The following is a 19,801-nucleotide window of genomic DNA, read 5'->3' on the forward strand; positions in this document are numbered from 1 at the left end:
GAAACTGCCCATTAACTTATAAGGTCCAGGCCTTGGCTCGCTTAATTGACAACCTCTAGGCTACTTTCATCACTTGTCGACTTCATAGCGGCAGTCAATGCTTCCTCCAGGATGCTGTTGCATCTTTGACACGGGGGTGTTTGTGACAAAGAGCAGTCTGCCGCCAATGCCAGGGCGAGGGCTCTAGGCTGTCCATAAAACAAGCACACACATTCCTCTCCTAGTTCCAGCCCTCTGAGAGAGCTGCATTTAACCATGTAGTTACCGCTTCACCCAGAAACGCCTTCCAAAACCTCAATATGAATTCCATGAGGGAGGTGAGGTTTTATATGCATATGCTGTACGCAAGAAATCATTTTAAAAAATCTCAAAATCTCAAAATATCCAAAGTACACTTCATTTTTACTAAAGGTTAATTAGTAAATATGAAATTAATTAAAATACTACTAGAAAAATGTGAGATGCTAAGTTAAAAGAGAGACTACTGGGAATAACATATTTTATTTCTTATCTGTTCAGGCTATCACCACAAGCACAAACAGACACAGACAAAGACACACACACACACACACACGCGTGCACGCACACGCACACACGCACGCACACACACCAGACTGGCGTGACAATCACTTCACACTCTAATTTGGCAGGATCATCAGCTTTGTGCCTCTGGAAATTCATGCGTCTTGAATTAGAGCCGCATGTCACAATGCAGTTGACCAGTACGGACATGTTACTAGAATATTTAAACTCACTTACGTTCTCTGTAACAATCAAACTGTCTGAAGTTTCTCAGTGTGCCAGTTATGAGACTTGTGTGACAGTTTACAAAAAAGTAGAGGAGCATTAAAGGCCACTTTTAATTACAGAAATTCACACAAGACCAATACGCAATCTAAGAGCTTGTATTTTTTAAAGAAATACTCCAGCAATTAAGTTTTGCATTTCAAAAACGTTGGGCAGCAGCAGAGGCTGAATCCAGACTTTAAGTCCTCAATGTGAGTCAAGTTTCCAAAAACACAGGATCTGACATTTGTTCATATTATGACTGTAATTGGTCTTCCTTAGGGAGCTATACCATTTTTCTTAACATCTCATAATGTATTAGAACATTGTGTGCCAATTTTACAGCAATATTGGATTTTTTTTACCAGACTAGCTGTGTGGATGAACCAAGATAACCTCTGTGTCCATTTTATTTTACATTTATTTAACCGGATAGCTCAATTGATAACCAATTCTCATTTACAATGACGATCTGGCCAAGAGTGGTATCTATTATAACATAGATACAACCAGTGCAATAAAACAACTTAAGACCAAATGTAAACATTACAGTATAGACGTATGTACCGTGTTCCAGAGAAGCAAATTCAAAAGCATGTACAATGATCAGAAAAGTATTTTTAAATTTGGGTACAGGAATGTGTGTGTGGAGATTTAACATCTTTTTTTTTTTTTTTTGCATCTTGTTCCAGTCACTCGGAACAACAAACTGGAATAAGGGACGGCTAGAGGAGGTGCGGACCTTAGGAACGACCATACTAATGAAGTTGCCAGAATGTTAATTTACGGTTACCTTTGGTGATATGGAGTAGCCCCACCGTCAGTTCTAAATGTGTCCAATAATTTGGTTTATGACCAAACTAATGACCCCCCCATAAGCCCAAGCTGTACTTTCTGTTTCGTGCAGGTTAGCATGCTAACACACTAAACTAAGATGGTAAACAACTGTACAAGTTCTACACAGCATTTTAGCATGTTCATTGTGAGCCCAGTAGCAGGCTAAAGTTAGCTTTTGGCTCTGCTGTGCTCAGTACAGCCTCACAGGGGTAAGCGTGGCTTTGGACTCATTGTCTTGTTATATCTTTTTATTTTGCATCAATGTGATGAAGTACTTAGAGATGACCGAGATTGAAAGACAAAGAAAGACGACTGAAACAATTAAGTGATTATAAAAAATGCTATACATATACAACATGCAGATTGTATTATTTATAATGTGGGACCACATGGTCACTCCAACGGATCTACTCCCTACCATTCAAGCACTGACCTTTGCTGCAAGTTACGGAATTAACCCAAGTAATTGTCTTGTGGTTGGCTCAATTGTCGAATTGGTTTAATCTTGGCTTTGCAGCAAAGTCTCACACGTAAGCGATACCAATAACCTTCATTAACATAATTTCATTAAATTTAAACATCCTGCCGATATAGTTTTTGTAATGTAACACTTTTAAAAAAGGACAATTTTCAGAATAGGCACTTTTGATTGTTAATGTGTTTCTGCAGAGGTGTATCGAATATTATATATATATATATATATATATATATATATATATATATATATACTGTATAATAATCCGCTTGCAATAAAAGTAATACAACTCAACAGCACTCAGAAGTGTTTCCTTGGAGTCATATTTGGTTTACTTGCGATAGAATATCTTAATACATTGGCATCATTAGCAAAATTCATAGTTTAGTTCATCAGAAGTGTTTGTTCACTCTTAATTATAGCTTGATTTATCCTCACCTCATATACTGCAATATGATTTGGGGAGCTTCTAATCCCGCAAGCTTTATATTATGGACAAAATCCATTGCAGAATTGCCACATTTAGCAGCAGGGCAGAACATCCTGCTCTGCTTCCCATGCCTTCTCAAGTATTTTTTCAGTGAAACAGTGTGGTAAAACACTATAATACGAGAAATGCCAAATGGTTACACCTCCCAAGGTTTCGTACTGTGCTCTGTCAATTCTCCATTAGACATGAGGGGACTTAGTCATTGAACAGTTATATATTTAAATTGCATTTTAGTCCACCTCATTTAAGAACTTCAAATGTAGGCTTAGATCCTGTCTGATGAACCCAACCACTCATACTTAGCATATATGATTATCATTTGCACTGAACACAAGTGTGATTTTGTGAACACACTTCACACACGCATATGAAAACATGCAAAAACACCCTTACACGTTATATTATGTATTTTTATATTTCTGCTTGATTTAAGACGCGTACTTTATCTTTGGTTTTTGATGGTGTGTTTCCATGCCCATTTCCTTTTTTTTAGGATATTACTTTTGTATTTGTCTATATTGTTTACTGTCCCAGGGGGGGGGTTCAACTCTCACCTGCACAACTTGCTTCCTTTCTACTGCCTTGTGCTGTGTGCACATAAATGGATCTCTCTTTGCAGTGCCCTTGGACTGTTTTGGATATCAATAACGTGTAGCATGATCTGCTTATGCCGATGGTAGCAACACAAGTTCAGTGCACATTCCCAGCGTCTCTAAAACTAGCCATTTAAGTCATTTAAGACAACATTACGGGGATGACAAACGAACATAATGTTAGCAAACACTGTGGACAACTGCTTTACGTTAGCCTACTTCTCTTCCAGCCAACAACACAAGTGACATTGGAGCAACGGCTGAAACTTGTCAACCAAGATGAACACCGTTACATTTCCCCAGGTGTGTTTCTCTACAAGACAGAGAGCACATTTAGGAGAAAGAGAGACACGAAACGAAAACATGAACTGACTTACTGAGGAACAAGTCGCCTCACGGCTCTGGTGATGTGCGCCGCCATGTTTCCTTCGATGACGCGCTAACAGAGCGGGCGGCGATTGGCTGCCGAAGTTGTGCCCTCTCGCTGCTCTAGCTACGTGATTGGTTAGAGCATGGAGAGGGGGCGTGTCCCGGAGGACTCCCAGCACATGTAACGGTAAACAACGAATAGTAGTAGTTGGGGTGGTGCTGTTGAGGAGAGGGGAGAGGAGGATAGTTTGTGAGGGAAAATAGCCAAACAGTGAGTTATGATAAAAAAAAAAATTTAAAAAATGTTTTATTTAATTTACAAGATATTCAAAATTAACAGTAGAAATTACTTTAAATGAAATTAACAATGGGTGAACATTTACATGATTCTTTGCCTCACACATGGTCACTGTCTACAACAACTCTGGTGAGACAGCAGGGGACAGGCTGAAGCTTGCAACGGAGAGAAATGGGGGGTGAGAGATTCAAGCACAAGGGCAGAGTCACCCCGGGAGTTCTCTCTCGCAGCAGTGGCGAATTACTACCACTAACATCAGCCAGGTCCAAGTGTGGTGCACAAATGACACGCAATATTCGCCATGATTAAGTCAGCAGGGGATTTGCTCCAAATGTCAGCCATTGTGCTGTGGGTGCATTCAAATGATGTGAATGTGCTGCTGAACTTACTTTATTTCGTCAAGGTTGTAGGCCAAAGGGTGTTCGGTGGTAGGCCTTAAGTCCATGGTGGCCGTTTCTTGGTCGTTCTTCAGTGTATATGTCCTGCCTCGAAAATAGTTTTTGTTTTTTGTAATTAAGTGCAACTGTAGTATTCTGACCAGAAAGTGTACACCAATAGACTTTCCTTTTATGTAATGTATTGGTTCCGAACCTGGGGGTCAGGACAACCCCAATGGGACACTGAAGAAGTCTGTGCACATTTCTGCTAAACAAATCATTGGTATATTATTTTTGGACATTAAACCTTTTTTTTGTATTACTGGTTAGGTGGCCTCTAAAAAATATTTAACTTAAACGATCTGTGAGGGAAACATTTGTCTGTGGTTGCATGTAGACAGAAATTATGGGAACTACTGATGTGACTATTTGCCATTATTTACTCTCTAGGTCATTATAAATGACACATAGGCCATGTTCTTAATAGATGATCCTCCCTTCCAAAGGCCAACAACACATGGAAAACATATTTCAACGCTAATGGCAGACAAGTGATCTGAAAGCATCTGAATTACATACAAATAGGCAACAGATTTTTATACAGTCAATGATCAGGTATGAAACGTGGGTTATTTTACTTAGAATTTGATCCATAAACAAAGATGGCTTATGCATGCAACCTTTCCTACATGTGATAAAAAAAAACACAATGGAGTTGGAAAATTCCATCCATTGGTTCCTTAGAAACTACTCCTTTCCCTCCCCCCTTCCGTTCATCGAACACAATTGTTGTCTGCTAATCCAGTTTTGATAGCATTTGGCACACTTTCTTTGGATCACAGCGAGATGCTCAACTTCCATTCTGGTCTCCCCTAGGAACCTCTGAGCTCAAGAAAGCAGCCGACACCAGGTCGCGCCAGAGCAGGGGGGTTCTCTGTATCCCCATAAAGCACAGAAAATTGTTTTTTTGATTCAAGTCATCCCTTTGCCACATGCACACACACACACACACACACACACACACACACACACACACACACACACACACACACACATACACGCACACACACACGAGACATCAGTCTGGTTGTTAATTCCAGATATATGCTGAATATGTGTTTATTCTTGTCAATCTGTTATGTTGTTAAATGTTGCAATCACCTAATGACCCCCCTGTAAGGCAATAGAATATAAAATATTATGTCAAAGGCAAAAGCTTCTCGTCGTTGTCCCCCCTCTGTACGCCCTGATCCAAATGGACAATGCATCACTAGGCCTTGATGCCTCAGAAGTCTGGGTTCATTAAAATCTTGAATGAGTGCCAAAGCTGTAGTCATAGATAAAAGGAATATGAAAGGATAACGAAATTTATGGATGGCGAGTCACCACCTCACCCTGGCATTTATAATAAACAAATGGTTTCTGTTTCCAATTTAAATTTCTCATTATACTGTGACTTTTGGAAAATGTGTTTTGATTTACCAACATTTTATCTGAAAAACTGTATAATTGATTAGATTTACATGGCTCTGATTTTAATGCTGATCGCCCGCCTTCCCCGACAGCCCCCCCACCCCAACTCCCCAGCACCAACACTCAACAAAAAAAGCATGATCTGAACTGCTCCTGAGGCACATTAACATCATATAAAACAAACCTACATATCAAACAGGGTTATTTTCTGATAAAATAATTGGCTTTAACCAGCATAGAATCCAATCCAATTCCCTTTGAAAGAAACTTCTGTGAGGGCACCAACAAAAAAAAAATGGTAAGATAGACTTCACAGCCCGAGTGAGATGGACATCAATGCGGTTTGCCAGCAATGGCTATATTAACCCATGGCTAAATCCCATCACACAAATGTCAGTGTATCCGTTATGAAACCATGACATTTAGATCCAAGGTCTCCATTGTGGTTTTAGAGGGAGCTAGTGTTTGTCCATTCTTTGCATCCATCAAACCTGTACACGGCCTCACACCCAACTGTACTCTCAACACAGAAAGGTTAAAGATCACAAGTGGTTATGTGTCTAATTTTATTACATAATACAGAGTGCGGGTTATGTCATTTTTTTAATGATAGTTTTCCTTCAGGAATATTATAACACAAAATACAAGATTTTCAAGTATGACAAATGTAATTTACACAAACAAAGGTTTTGGTTAATGACAATGAATTTGGCAATAAAACAATGGAGATCCAGAAATGTTTACCATGGACTGACAGTTACATGACAGTTATAAAAGGAGTCTTCTTTTAAAAGTATTTCATAAAAATAGAAAAAAAATGTTACCATTAAAAAAAAGAAAAGCATATATTGTCTGTCCCAATTTTTTTTTTTAATTTAAAATAAAAAACAATTATAAGTAACGCCACTGTATGTTGATATTTTAGCAATAATTTATGCATCATTCTCAGCAGCTGTAATGTTTCCAAAACCATTTCACTAACTCCCCTGTCCAATCTCCCCAAACATTGCCACCATCACCGCAACGCACCGGGGGGAAGGCCCAACCTGACACACCACGACGACCACCACGTCATGTGCAATGAGGAGCAAAATCCACATTCAAGGAAGCGGACAATGTGTCACAAAGCTCTCATGTTACGACTCCAACACCTATAACCCACTTGGCTGAGAATCACGAGATGTTTAATTATTGCCTCCTTACATTAGTTTGGATCTCTCCCCAACACACCCCTCAGGCATCAGTTTTTTAGGGGGTCAGGCTGTGGGTTGGTGGAGAGGAAAGGGGGACCCAGACTGGTGGAGATGGCGCAGAGGAATAAAACCCCTTCATTACCACATCACTCTCTCTCTCTTTCTCGCTCTCTATCTCTCCTTCGTCTTACCAACGGCAGTCCAGATCAGGAATTACAAATGATATCATGACAATTTTTCACGCTCTTCAAACCAGTGATGTTTTACCGACTCATTTGCTATGATACCTTGTTACGGATCCAGCTGTGAATGAAGGACGTGTCATGGGGCTAGAAGCCCACCTCCCGCTGGGCCTGGCCAATGACCTGGAAGGCAATAGGGGATGCCAGTGCCTGCAGCATGTGCTGCACTGACAAAGCAGCAGGGCACCGTCAAAAACCCTCTCATACAAACTTTGCAGATCACTCCGTTTTTAACAGATGAGTAAGCACTGGTGCTGATTTTTTTTTTCTCTCTGCCCTACACACACAAGGTTTATGGATTTCCCCTCTTCGAGTCTGCAGCTCTGGTTGACGCATAGCAAAACCCCTTGCCCACAAGGGGAATAGTGTAGTGGTGGATCTGGGATGGAAGGATGCAGATAGCATGTGGCAGGGTCACTGAGCAGGTTAAGCAACAATTCAGTTGAGTGCCTGTAAAGGAAGTGTAGTATGGTTGGAAAAGACCAGCGCACCAGCTAAAGAGGCCACACAAACCAGGTTAAACTTTGGCCTTTGAACATACATTACAACATGGCCTGCACACAATCAATAGTGTATGTTTATGGACTTTAACATGAGCAAATATGTTGGAATATTCCTCTCCAAACATTACATGGGACCACTTCAGAGATGTTTCTCCAACAGCGCATCAATCCCAAACAATATTAAGTAATCCAATGAGACAAAGCAGCAACTTAATCCATTCATTAATTTTTGCATTCTTCAACAGGAATTCAATGAGGTTAAGGTTGTTTGGGTTTCCAGATGAGAGCCCTCACGCAATCCCAGGCCCCGATGACTTCTGCATTACTGGAATGATGCGGCCGGGACTGATGGAGCTAAGAGTGTCAGGAGGCATTAGCCTTCACAGCCGAAAGCTGGTGGACAAAACCCGACTGCGCCCCCTGACCCAATCCACCGCCAAGTTACTGACCCAGCAATCATGAGAAAAACAGAGGGAGAGAGAGAGGGAAGGAGCGATGCCGCAAACACAGGAAAAGATATGAGACCAAACATAGGAAAATAAAACAAATACGCATCCGCATTAAGATAAAAAGGCGAAGGTGAAAAGAAAGCAGGATAGACAAACATCATGCCTCCGACTTTTCTGCACGTTACCCAACTGGCAGGAAATGGTTTAAAGGGCTTTTTTTCCCGTTCGGTTCACCCTGATTCCTCCTCTCTCACTTCATTTAACTGAATTAATGAGCAGGACCAGCTAGAGCTTGAAATATTAACTTCTTGGGCACCCGTCATTTTGTTGAGGGAATGAGTTTTTTGCACTTCAGTGGTTATGGGGATAATTCTACAATCGATAAACATGTTTACTCAAAGTCTGAAAAGATCTTGTTGGCTACAATAAGAGCTGTGAGAAGCTTGGGATATAGAAACTACACTATTTTCAATATACTTGGCTTCCAGTGTTGGCAGTGGCTCTCTTGAATACAAGCTTTATGAATGAATGTTCCCCATAAAGTACTCCTTTAAGCGCACTGACGCGGCACAAGCACAGTGGGTTGGTGGCCTCGCAACACGACACCGGCGGACTGAGAAACACCTACATCAGAGAGGACCTAAAGCTGTGTACACATGGTTCACCTCAGGACAGGGCCTGCTTACAGCACAATGTCAATGTTGGACTCCCTCTGTGCACTCGGCTGAATGCAACCACTGTGATGGTACAGCAGACAGTGATGCTGTGCGGCTGCAACATACAGGACACAGCATCGCGGCGGTGAAGGCGGATTAAAATGCGGTGCTCTTGTTTAACAGCGGAACCCAGTGGCAAGGATGTGCCTGCTTATTTCCATATGTTGCACATCCCATCTGATTTATGAAATGATATGAGTTCATTCATTATTCATATTTGGTAGAGTGGAGTTATTACCATTTTACCCCCATCAGGCTCGCCACTGACACCATAAACATTTATGAAATCACAGTTCACCCAAGGCGTTTGCCGCCGCTGTGAAAAGTGGTCACAATTGACTAGTTAGCACGGGCGTGCGGCCCGCTGGAGACAAGCGCTAAATGCCATACAAGTGACCCGTGAATTTTTAATACAAGCAAAGTGGCGACAATAAGACAAGTGACGAGGAGGAAGAATGACTGAATATCGCCGTGGCATGCTCCGCTTCAATCGCCGGGGCCGAGTCCAAGTTATTACTGCGCCCCGAGCTTCATGGGAGACATTCAGCTTTAGTCTTTATGCAGTCCAGGTCCAGAGGCCTACTGTAGATACACCAGGACCAAACATGCAACCAGCAGGTTCCACTTGTAGATGTCCTGCTCTGATTATAAAGCTACATTCTTTTCAAATGAATACAAATTTCACACCACAGCAGACTTAGTTGTAAGCTAATTTGTCACAGGCTTATCAAGGCCTATTCATCACTGATCTAGTAATTACCAGAATGAGCTACAGGATACCCCCCCCCCCCCACACACACACACACACACACACACACACACACACACACACACACACACACACACACACACACACACTCCCCCTCCTCCCTGCTCTGTCCCCCTCCCTTCTCCCCCTAGCGATGGTCAGCCTGTAAAACCAGGATGTGTTGGCACCTTTATGATATAAATACGCACACACCCTGGGCATAAGAGAGCTGTCAACAGTACATTTGTTTTCCATTTTTCACCACCCAAAGCACTTAAAGCAGAGGGGGGAAGAAAAAAAAAAGGAGACAAGGCGTTAAAAATGTACCGCAACACTAACTATTTTGCCCTTTGGTGGATTTGGGTGCTCGAACAGATGGGGCTCCAATTGGTTCGCTTTTTATTCAGTGCAACAGGGTCGTCCAAAATTTCCATTCAAAAAGCTCTCACCTCCACACATGCTCGGTTTGCGGTTGGCACATGTAGATTGAAGGCATAAACGCGCATGCATTACATTCACACATGCTTGATTATGTGTGCTGACAGACACAGACATACACACACACACATAGCAGCTGCTATAGCCGTTCTCTCTCAGTGCCCATTCATCACTTAACTTTTTGCTGATTAAAAGACACAAGTGCATGTCAAGTGAACTGAAAGACAAGGGATGTCAGAGGTGCGTGAGCTGACCCACGCATGCTAGTAAGCTGTGATGAACCTCCCCTCCACCCCCCAATCCACCCTACCGTAAATACATCAAAGCACATCTGTTTCTCTGTCCAGCAGCCACACATCTATAATTGCGAACTGGCCTTAATGGCTCAGAGCGACCCGTCAGATGCTAAGCAGTTTGGACACGGGAGATGCTGAAGCATATGAGCGGAGCGCAACCATCAGTAATCGCCGGACAGGGAATTCTCTGGAGCTACGGCGGCGGCTGTTTGGTCTCTAGTGGACTGAAATAGATATCACAACTTCAGCCCAGGGACGGAGCCCCCCGAGGGGGCCGGAGCTGACCACACAGCTGGGATAGCGGGGGTAGACCAGTGGTCAGAGGCAGGGGACACCACTGGGATCAAAGATGGTTGCAGAGAAGAAGTTGGTTCAAGGTTTAGAAGAGCATTATGGCTGCTTTTCGATGGTGTATTTAAAAGATAGTGATTCAACCTAAAGGTGTTGTTTTGGGGGCAAAAGAGAGAATCCAGAGCTTCAGGTTGATGGTTTCAAACAGAGGTCTTGGGAGAGTCGAATCTTGGTCTCGGCTGAACATGGTAAAGCTCTGAGTGACGAGAGAAGCCTCAAGTTGGCCAGTTGTCACAGTGTGACACTGATTCAGCCTAATGAGCGTAGCGCTGTCACCGCACATCTGCCTCCCATTCACTTGTAGGATCTGGCACACTCAAGACCTGCTGGAGTCACCGCTAGACGCTGGAACCGGAGACTCCGCCACCTCACTCCAATCGGCCCCGGCTGCCAGGATTATAAGGAGGGGAACAACGTAACTTGTAATTCTACCACAGAATCAAACATAACAACAGCACACACACATTTTGAGTCGGGGCACTCAAAATGACAAGGCATGATGGGAATTCTTTAGTTGACAAGCAGTAATAATGTTTAATTTACTAAAGAACGTCAATTTTTATCAAAATATAAAATTGAACTAAATAACAACTCCTTGTCTGCTGACACAAATTTATTCAAAAAGGCGTCAATTATTTTTTATTTTTTATTTGCTGGTATTTGTGTGCATGTGATTGCAAACAAATCATATTATTTATTGTAAAAAACAATAAACAATATGAATTAATTATCTTTTTTATGACCAACATAAACCTAATTTGTTAATAAGTGTGACTTTCTCGCATGTCGCTATCACGTGACGGGTAAATTCTGTCTCAAAAGATACCCCATAGTCATCCATACAATTGTTTATGATAACAAACGCCACATTGTCTTCGACTTGCTCAATATGATCCAGCAGATGAAGCTGTTACAGTAATGGAATCGGAGCGCATGCGGTAGATACCGTTGATCGGAAGAGACAACACGACAACGAGGACGACTGTATGTCCTGCATGTGACGATGATTAGGTCGTGGTGTCTCTGATCTGCAGAGGACAGCAGTCCTCCCCATCTGTCCTGACTCTGAAGGCGTCTGCGTAGACGGAGCAGCCACTCAGAAATTCCTCATGGGCATCCTCCTGGAAAATAGCACAAAGGTTTACTAAACATCATTGTGGCGGTGGCACCAATTATTGTTAATATACATCAAATAGCCTCGGCAGAGTCCGAGAAGCGGACTGATCACTCCAATGACGGCAACTGTCAGTCTGCACCCGAATGAAGAGAGCTGTTGAAATAATTAGTCCATGCCCTGTGAATAAAACAATAATACAACAGCCGAGATGACATCCAAAATATGCACATCGCCTCAGATGACCTGAAAACCTGCCGTGGCACGGACCGCCGAACAAGGCCACGTCTTCAGCCGGTGGCCACAGAAGAATGAGGGCTTTGTTTTAAGTGCGCTATGTACATGTTGGGGTAACGCTAGTGAAGAGGAACAGCGACAGAAAAACTCAGCAGTCATTGGGACAACGTTCGCTCAACCTTATGTACATGAGCTTGGATGTGTGCACACATTTTCTGCAGTGTAAGTTTGCATTTCAGCCTTCATAAGTTTTGAAAACATTTACAGTGTTGTTTTTTGAAAAATGTACACATTTCCTTGAACACTAAATCATATCAGAGACAGCAGGAAAGCACAACAGAAACCCCAGGTCATATATGTATATGAACAATTAAACATAAAAGAAAAGTAATTTTAGAGAATATGAAAAAAAAGATAATGAAAACAACAGTAGAGAAGGGAATATCAAAGGCCAAAGGTCAGAGCTCAGCGCTGGAAGGACTGTTTTACTTCAGATCCTGAAGATGGTGCTGCTCAGCTTCTCAAATAATTTTAGCAGAAGTATAAACCACAACCACATAGCATGTGAAGTCAGTTTCAGATCCTTTATCTGCAAAAGTATCCGTGCTGCTGACCAAGTCACAAACTCACAGCAGCCCCAGGGGTGCTGCACTGTAGATGACCTCTGACCTGTGATTCACCTATGGAGGGGAGTGGGCTAATTGTCCTGATGATCATTGATGTATCACTTTTTGTTTGCTCGATTGACTTAATCCGTTTAAGATTTAGTCAACCAGACTAGAAAAAGTCACGTGTCTGTGTCTGCAATATGTGTTTTTGTTGTCAATGTAATTTACAACTATTTGGAGTTCTTCATGTGCAATTTCAGCCCTGCATTCCTTATTCAGTGTTCATGAGCTCAAAATACATCATTGAATATGCATGTGTTCGTATTGCATTTGTTCTTTTGTTCCCTACAGACTGTAAATGAACTGTTCAGGGATTCAAATTATTTTGTTAAGCAAAATCAACATTTTTGTTTCACACTTGTACTTGTTACTACTTTAGCTCTACGTAGGTTATGCAAATCCAGCAAAAGTACTCAGCATACAACTCCCCTAAAACAGTAGAGCATAGAGGGTATGGTTGTTGATTTTTCCAGTAAATTACTGGTAATTCCTTAGAAAGCAAAGATATTTTTATGGCCACTTCGCTTACAAATTAAGAGACGGGATTAGTGAAAACAACATTGAGATCTTTAAGGTACAACTTTTAAACTCTCTTTTGCTGTACTCTTTCTTCAGACCACTAAAAGTCATTGAAATGTATCCTTTTTCAGGTTATAACAATCAAGAACCCCCAATCAGAGCTTCCCTTCTGTTTGTGCTCTTGTGAGTTGTATATGTGCGTGTGATGAGTCTATGTACCATGAGGCTTTCATAAACGTGGGAGGAAGTCGCAGCATGTTCATGAGTGTGAAGTCACGAGCAGTTCAAACAGGTGTGGCTGGTTGTGCATTTTAGCACAACCAGCCACACCAGTGTCAACACCGTGACATGTTAGATTAAGAAAGACCCGCCATGAATGAAAGGGACTGTAGACTGTGGCTTTAAAATACTGTCCACGCACACCTGTGACAGCATGAAACAACGGGTCCTTCACACGCACACACCCTCAGTCAGCACGAGAGCACTTGTATCTTCACCGTACTTTTTTATGCGGCGTACTGGTCTCTGTGAAGCACAGGGTCTAAAAGTGTTTAGCTGGAAGAACAACAAAGAGCTCATCAGTGGCAAGGGTGACAAGCATGAAGCAAAGTGTGAACGAAGAGAGTCTACACGCAAAGCGTTGTGGAGCTGGGGACAAGGGCCCGTGCAGGGCAGGCGGTGGCTGATGTGTGTGTGTGTGTGTGTGTGTGTGTGTGTGTGTGTGTGTGTGTGTGTGTGTGTGTGTGTGTGTGTGGGTAAGGGGGGATCTGGTCGGTGGGGTTGAGGGTGAAGGGGGGTGGTGGTGATGATGAGAACAGACACGAGCCACATGAGGCCCCCTGACAACGCAGGAGTCCCCCTGCGGTATGTCCAGCAGTCTACTTACGCACACACATACACACACACACAAACACACACAAATGCATAAATGCACCAAGGCACGCAATTTTAACACCACTACACTGACTTTGTAAAATGGAAATATTAAATAAGTGAAACGAACTAAAATAAATGTGTAAAAGCTTAAACATTATGCTCAAATAAAATTTGTCTTTCAATATGAATGTGAATAACTGTTATTTTCTGTTTCTGATTCGTAGTGATTGCACCCCCTCTAGTGGCTTTATGTGTTAATAGCAGTTAACATTTATAGCAGCCTGCATTGCAACTGAACACACAAATATACTGCATGTCTATGTGTAAAAACCCACCATTACCTGAGTAGTGATTGTCCATCAGTACACTGCTTTTGTTTGACTGCTGACTGGGTCCACAGCCGCACGTTGAAGTTGGTCTGATGAAGCAGACTTAAACTTGGACCGCGTGGGGGGAAGTTTCACACACAATTCATTTTGGCAGCGACAAACATCCCAAATTTGGTTAGGCATCATTTGTGGAACCACGCTGGCTGTTCCACACACGTCGAGGACACCAGAAGTCATTCCCAGTTTGCCTCAGCAACACACCGCCAGTCCCCCCACCACCACCACCACGAGGGGTGCCTTTAAAACGATATGCCTTCTGGGGTGTTCTTTTATAGGGCTGCAGTTGCAACCATTGACTATTGTATAATTCTTTTCAAATCAGTTTGTCCCCCCCCACCCCTCTTTTTTTGAGCCCACCCCTGACTTAACAACCAGAAAAAGGTCACATTTCTGAGAAGTGACTTCCATGCATGTTCCATGCTGGGTCGTCACTTTCAATTTCCTAAGACCTTTCATGTCACACACCCGTCAACCCAGAAAGCTGCTACACACCGTGTGCACCATTTTCACAGTGCTGGTGTGATGTGTAAAATAGAATACTTTAAATCAAAACACGACGTATTCTGAGCAGTCCTTTAGAATAGATTACATTTAGGTATTTAGGTGTAGAGATGCTACAAAAAGAGAGGCATTGTCGCTATTTCCAGCTTTGGGTTTTAGGTTCAAACCATCAACAGGAGCAGGTTTGCACATTTGTAGGGAGGTAAAAGTTATTGATGTAGATTCTCATTATGGGTTAAACTGCTTATTTTGGGTAGTGAAAACTCAAAGGGCATGCATGAGCAGAAGTGATCATCTCCTTCTTTCAACGTCCTCCCGCTGTATTTAACACTGAGAACCCCCTCCTGCCCCCAGGACACCTAGTGAGCGCTCGACAAACGACGTGTCTTTCCCTTTTTGCAGCGCACGAGATGTTTATCTCTACGCACCGAATTAATGGAGCATGAAATGCGGGCCTGAAGTGCAGCAGGCTCCTAACCTGCAGGTGACATGGTCTACATGAAGCTCTTATTGTGACCTAAGTGAGCCGTATTATAACCGCATTTGACTGGTGACAATTAGTGACCTTTTGCCTTTCCAGCAGCCATCCATTTCGATTACACCAAGCTGGAGAGCTTTGGTGGGCGAGCGTGACGAGATACTGCAGCCAGTGTACTACTACTACTACTACTGTACTGCTATTGTTAGCTTGGCCACTGTACTGTACCTTTAGTCTTACAATACTATGATATGATTTAGCACACCATTGGAACATTTGTATTTTGATTGAGGCTTAAAGTGATATGGTTATGGTTTTTGGCTCTTAAAATCTTTGAAAGGTCCTGGCAATGTGAACTCTTACAAGAAAATTATCTTTTGTCTTTTTTTTTGTTCACCTTTATTAGACAGATAACACTATAGGGGCATACTGGAAACTGGGAAATCCCATGGCAAGAATGAAACCCAGAGCGCTACCAAGTTGCTCCACAAATGATCTTTTATAAAATACAAGTCTTAATGGCTATTAACTGGATTTCTTTTTTTCAAATGATGAGGGAGAATTTGCAAACTGAGATGGTTTTGTTTGCTGAAGTGAAGCTGCTTTGCCACATCTTTATAACCACCATAACGATTCTCAGAATTTAACACCAGTTTTATTTATTTTTTCAGTTGGGATTGTTCACGTTTTAAATATGTATAGTGGGTTGGTGGTTGAGAGGTATGTAGAGGTGGAATTCTTCAAGCCGTTAGTGATTCATCCTAAGATCACACATCGTTTTTTTATTGTTTTTTTTCAAGCACCAACAACACTTCAGCTTCCTTCTATATCTTCCATCAGCTCCACCTCAGGCCTGCATGCCTTTACCTCAGCTACGTAAAGTTCAAACTTGAAAAACCTCAGCGGCAGGAAGGTATTATAAAACCTCACACTTAATCACTACATCTAACCTTTCTCAAGAATCCGCTGCACTCGCTGCAAGCAGTAGTGCAAATAAATTTAATTGAACTCCAGCTAGACCAAAGCAACCAAACTTAAATGGATACTTCATGCATGCAGAGAAGCGACGTTAAGGCAATCAGTACTTGCTTACTTTCTCTCTCTATCTCTCTAACACACACTTAAAGCAATCTGCAGCACACTTGTATCAACCACATTGTGGTTGTTCTCGCAGTCTCATAGTATGGACTCATCTTCTATTTGGGACATAAAGTGGGTATCAACAAGGTTACTCATTAACATTTAGTGTTGATACTTTCCTCCAGAGTTATATGGTTTGTGTTGTACACCTGAGAAACAAAAACAGAAGTTACTTTGTATGTTACTTTGCATGATGGGAATTGATTGGGAGCATTTCAGTTGTCTCTCAACAGCTCTCAACGTGGTGACGCCTGAGCCAGCGGCACAACAGTGCAAACTTGACTGCATCTCTGCATCTCTGCAGTCAAGTTTGCACTGCTAATGACTGCACCTCAGGAGATCCAGCTATCAAACTCCTGAAGTTAGCAGACAACACAACAATCATCGGTCTCATCAGGGACGGTGATGAGTCTGCGTACAGACGGGAGGTTGATCAGCTGACCCTCTGGTGTGGTCAGAACAACCTGGAGCTGAACAAGCTCACAACTGTGGAGATGACAGTGGACTTTAGGAGGAGCCCTCCAACATTTTTAATTCTAAATGATATACATACATCTCACCTTCCTTATGTACATAAAATATCCTGTTACAACCGTCCCATATTTATTCAAGCAGCCTTGCACTCTGCATCATTGCAATTGTATCTACATTTCATTGTCGTTGTTTTTGTGTTTTATGTTCATATATATACTTTTGCATTTTAAAATTTCATGTTGTACATAATAGTTAAATGTTTATCCTTTGTTCTTTTCGACCTCCTTGTTTTTTTGTTTATTTGTCTGTTTCTGTGTATTAGCGAGTGGAAGAAACCGGAGTCAAATTCCTTGTATGCATACGCATACATGGCCAATAAAGCTGATTCTGATTCTGATTCTGAACTTCGGCAAATGCGCTTACAGAGCTAGCAGTGTTTACCTGAATCGTCACTTAATTACTTCTCTTGCATTACAAATGTAGGCTTCTTATTTTAACCCCAACCACAATCTTTTTTAAGCCTAACCTAGTACCTTTGTTGCCTTAAAGTGGCCCTTTTATGCTTTTCCACTTTTCCCCTCTCTTTTAGTGCGTTATATATATTTTTGTACATGTAAATTTTACATGTACAAAAATATATATAAATTTATATATTGTAAAAGGTCCGTAGAGTGTAAAACCTGAAGTCCACTCCTAAAAGGAGTTACCCTCCCCCTCAGACACACTGCTCCTGAGCTGCCTGAAATGGCTCCATTGAATTCTCTCCTTCACTTCTGTAACTTTATGAGGTCACAATGTTACGGAAGTGACCTAAAAGTTTGGCCCTCAAACAACAAAAGAGAGAGACGGAGCTGAAGCTCCAGAGGAAGAGTTTTTTGAAATGTGAAACGTTGACCAATCACAACAGAGCGGGCTAGCTGACCAATCAGGGAAAACTTTGCTTTCTGGAGGGAGGAGCAAGCACTAGGAGCGGTTTTAGAGAGAGGATGAGAAGAGGTGCTGCAGGACAGCCAGGGTGAGAAAAACAAGGCGGATTATGAGCATTAACGCATGTAAACATGTTGTAACTGTAACTTGAGATAAAAATATGCCTGTTTAACATTACCAAGTACACATAAAAACTAAGTTGACCTACATTGAATACAATAAAAAACATGACAATAAAAACCTGTGCAATACATTACACTGTGCAATAATAGTTAAAATAGTTTTTTCTGTCTGTAAATATAATATTTCAGTTATTGTTGATTTTCTACTGTTTTTTATTGCTTATTTATAATACTTGTTTTTTTGGGGGGTTTTTTGTTTGTTTTATCTTGTCTTTCTTCTACTATGTCTCTTGTGTGCACTTTACTCTATGCTGCTGTAAGCCTGCAAATTTCCCTGCTGCGGGACTAATAAAGGATTATTTTATCTTATCTTATTGGAAGTTTATTTTGAAAAGACACTGTATGCATGTGATACGCGGAAGTTGACAAGCCGTCCCAGACAAGTCTAAAGCTGACATTAGAGGGGTACCGAGTTTAGTCATAGTTTGAAGCTTAGGGCCACTGACCAGGTTGGCATTTGATGAGTTGGGAGTGAGAATGTGTTGGCCAAGACGGAACAGTATATGAAATGTATATATCATACATGTATACAGTTCATAAACATGTAGATGTAGCTATAAAAACTTAATTGTGTAGGAGCTTTGAAAGAGATTTGTGCAATTTATCAAATGTCCTTTACAAAAATATATAGGCAATACAAATTATATACAGTCAGGTCCATAAATATTTGGACATTGATACAATTTTCATCATTCTGGCTCTGTACACAATCAAATGGATTTGAAATGAAACAATCAAGATGTGCTTTGAGTGCAGACTTTCAGCTTCAATTTGAGGGTATTTACATCCAAATCAGGTGAACGGTGTAGGAATTACAAGACATTTTATACGTGGTCCCTCCGTTTTGAGGGGACCAAAAGTAATTGGACAATTGGCTAATCAGCTGTTCCATGGCCAGGTGTGTGTTATTCCCTCATTATTTAATTAACAAGGAGCAGATAAAAGGTCTAGAGTTAATTTCAAGTGTGGGATTTGCATTTGGAATCTGTTGCTGTCAATTCTCAATATGAAGTCCAAAGAGCTGTCGCTATCAGTGAAGCAAGCCATCATTAGGCTGAAGAATCAAAACAAACCCATCAGAGAGATAGCAAAAACATTAGGTGTGGCATATGGAGAAGGGAAATAACTGCTCATGATCCAAAGCATACCACCTCATCAGTGAAGCATGGTGTTGGTAGTGTTATGGCATGGGCATGTATGGCTGCCAATGGAACTGGTTCCCTCGTATTTATTGATGATGTGACTGCTGACAAAAGCAGCAGGATGAATTCTGAAGTGTTTCGGGCAATATTATCTGCTCATATTCAGCCAAATGCTTCAAAACTCATTGGACGGTGCATCACAGTGCAGATGGACAATGACATGAAGCATATTGCAAACGCAACCAAAGAGTTTATCAAGGCAAAGAAGTGGAATGTTCTGCAATGGCCAAGTCAATCACCTGACCTGAATCCAATTGAGCATGCATTTCACTTGCTGAAGACAAAGCTGAAGGGAAACTGCCCAAGGAACAAGCAGGAACTGAAGACTGTTGCAGTAGAGGCCTGGCAGAGCATCACCAGGGATGAAACCCAGCGTCTAGTGATGTCTATGGGTTCCAGACTTCAGGCTGTCATTGACTGCAAAGGATTTGCAACCAAATATTAAAAGTGACAATTTGAT

The 19,801-nt window shown here is 41.7% G+C and overlaps 1 protein-coding gene across 1 annotated transcript in view; it reads right to left on the reverse strand.

Annotated features, from left to right (window-relative positions):
• The window catches only part of clybl (citrate lyase beta like), a 63,095-nt gene extending 59,468 nt beyond the window's left edge, over positions 1–3,627 (reverse strand). Inside the window, exon 1 of the mRNA XM_054615480.1 lies at positions 3,559–3,627. Within this exon, the coding sequence (XP_054471455.1) occupies positions 3,559–3,602 (44 nt within the window). The 5' untranslated portion in view covers positions 3,603–3,627. The remainder of the gene's footprint in view (positions 1–3,558) is intronic.
• Positions 3,628–19,801: the final 16,174 nt, after the last annotated feature.

This window comes from Anoplopoma fimbria, chromosome 16, assembly GCF_027596085.1.
Source record: "Anoplopoma fimbria isolate UVic2021 breed Golden Eagle Sablefish chromosome 16, Afim_UVic_2022, whole genome shotgun sequence".
Lineage (NCBI taxonomy): Eukaryota > Metazoa > Chordata > Actinopteri > Perciformes > Anoplopomatidae > Anoplopoma > Anoplopoma fimbria.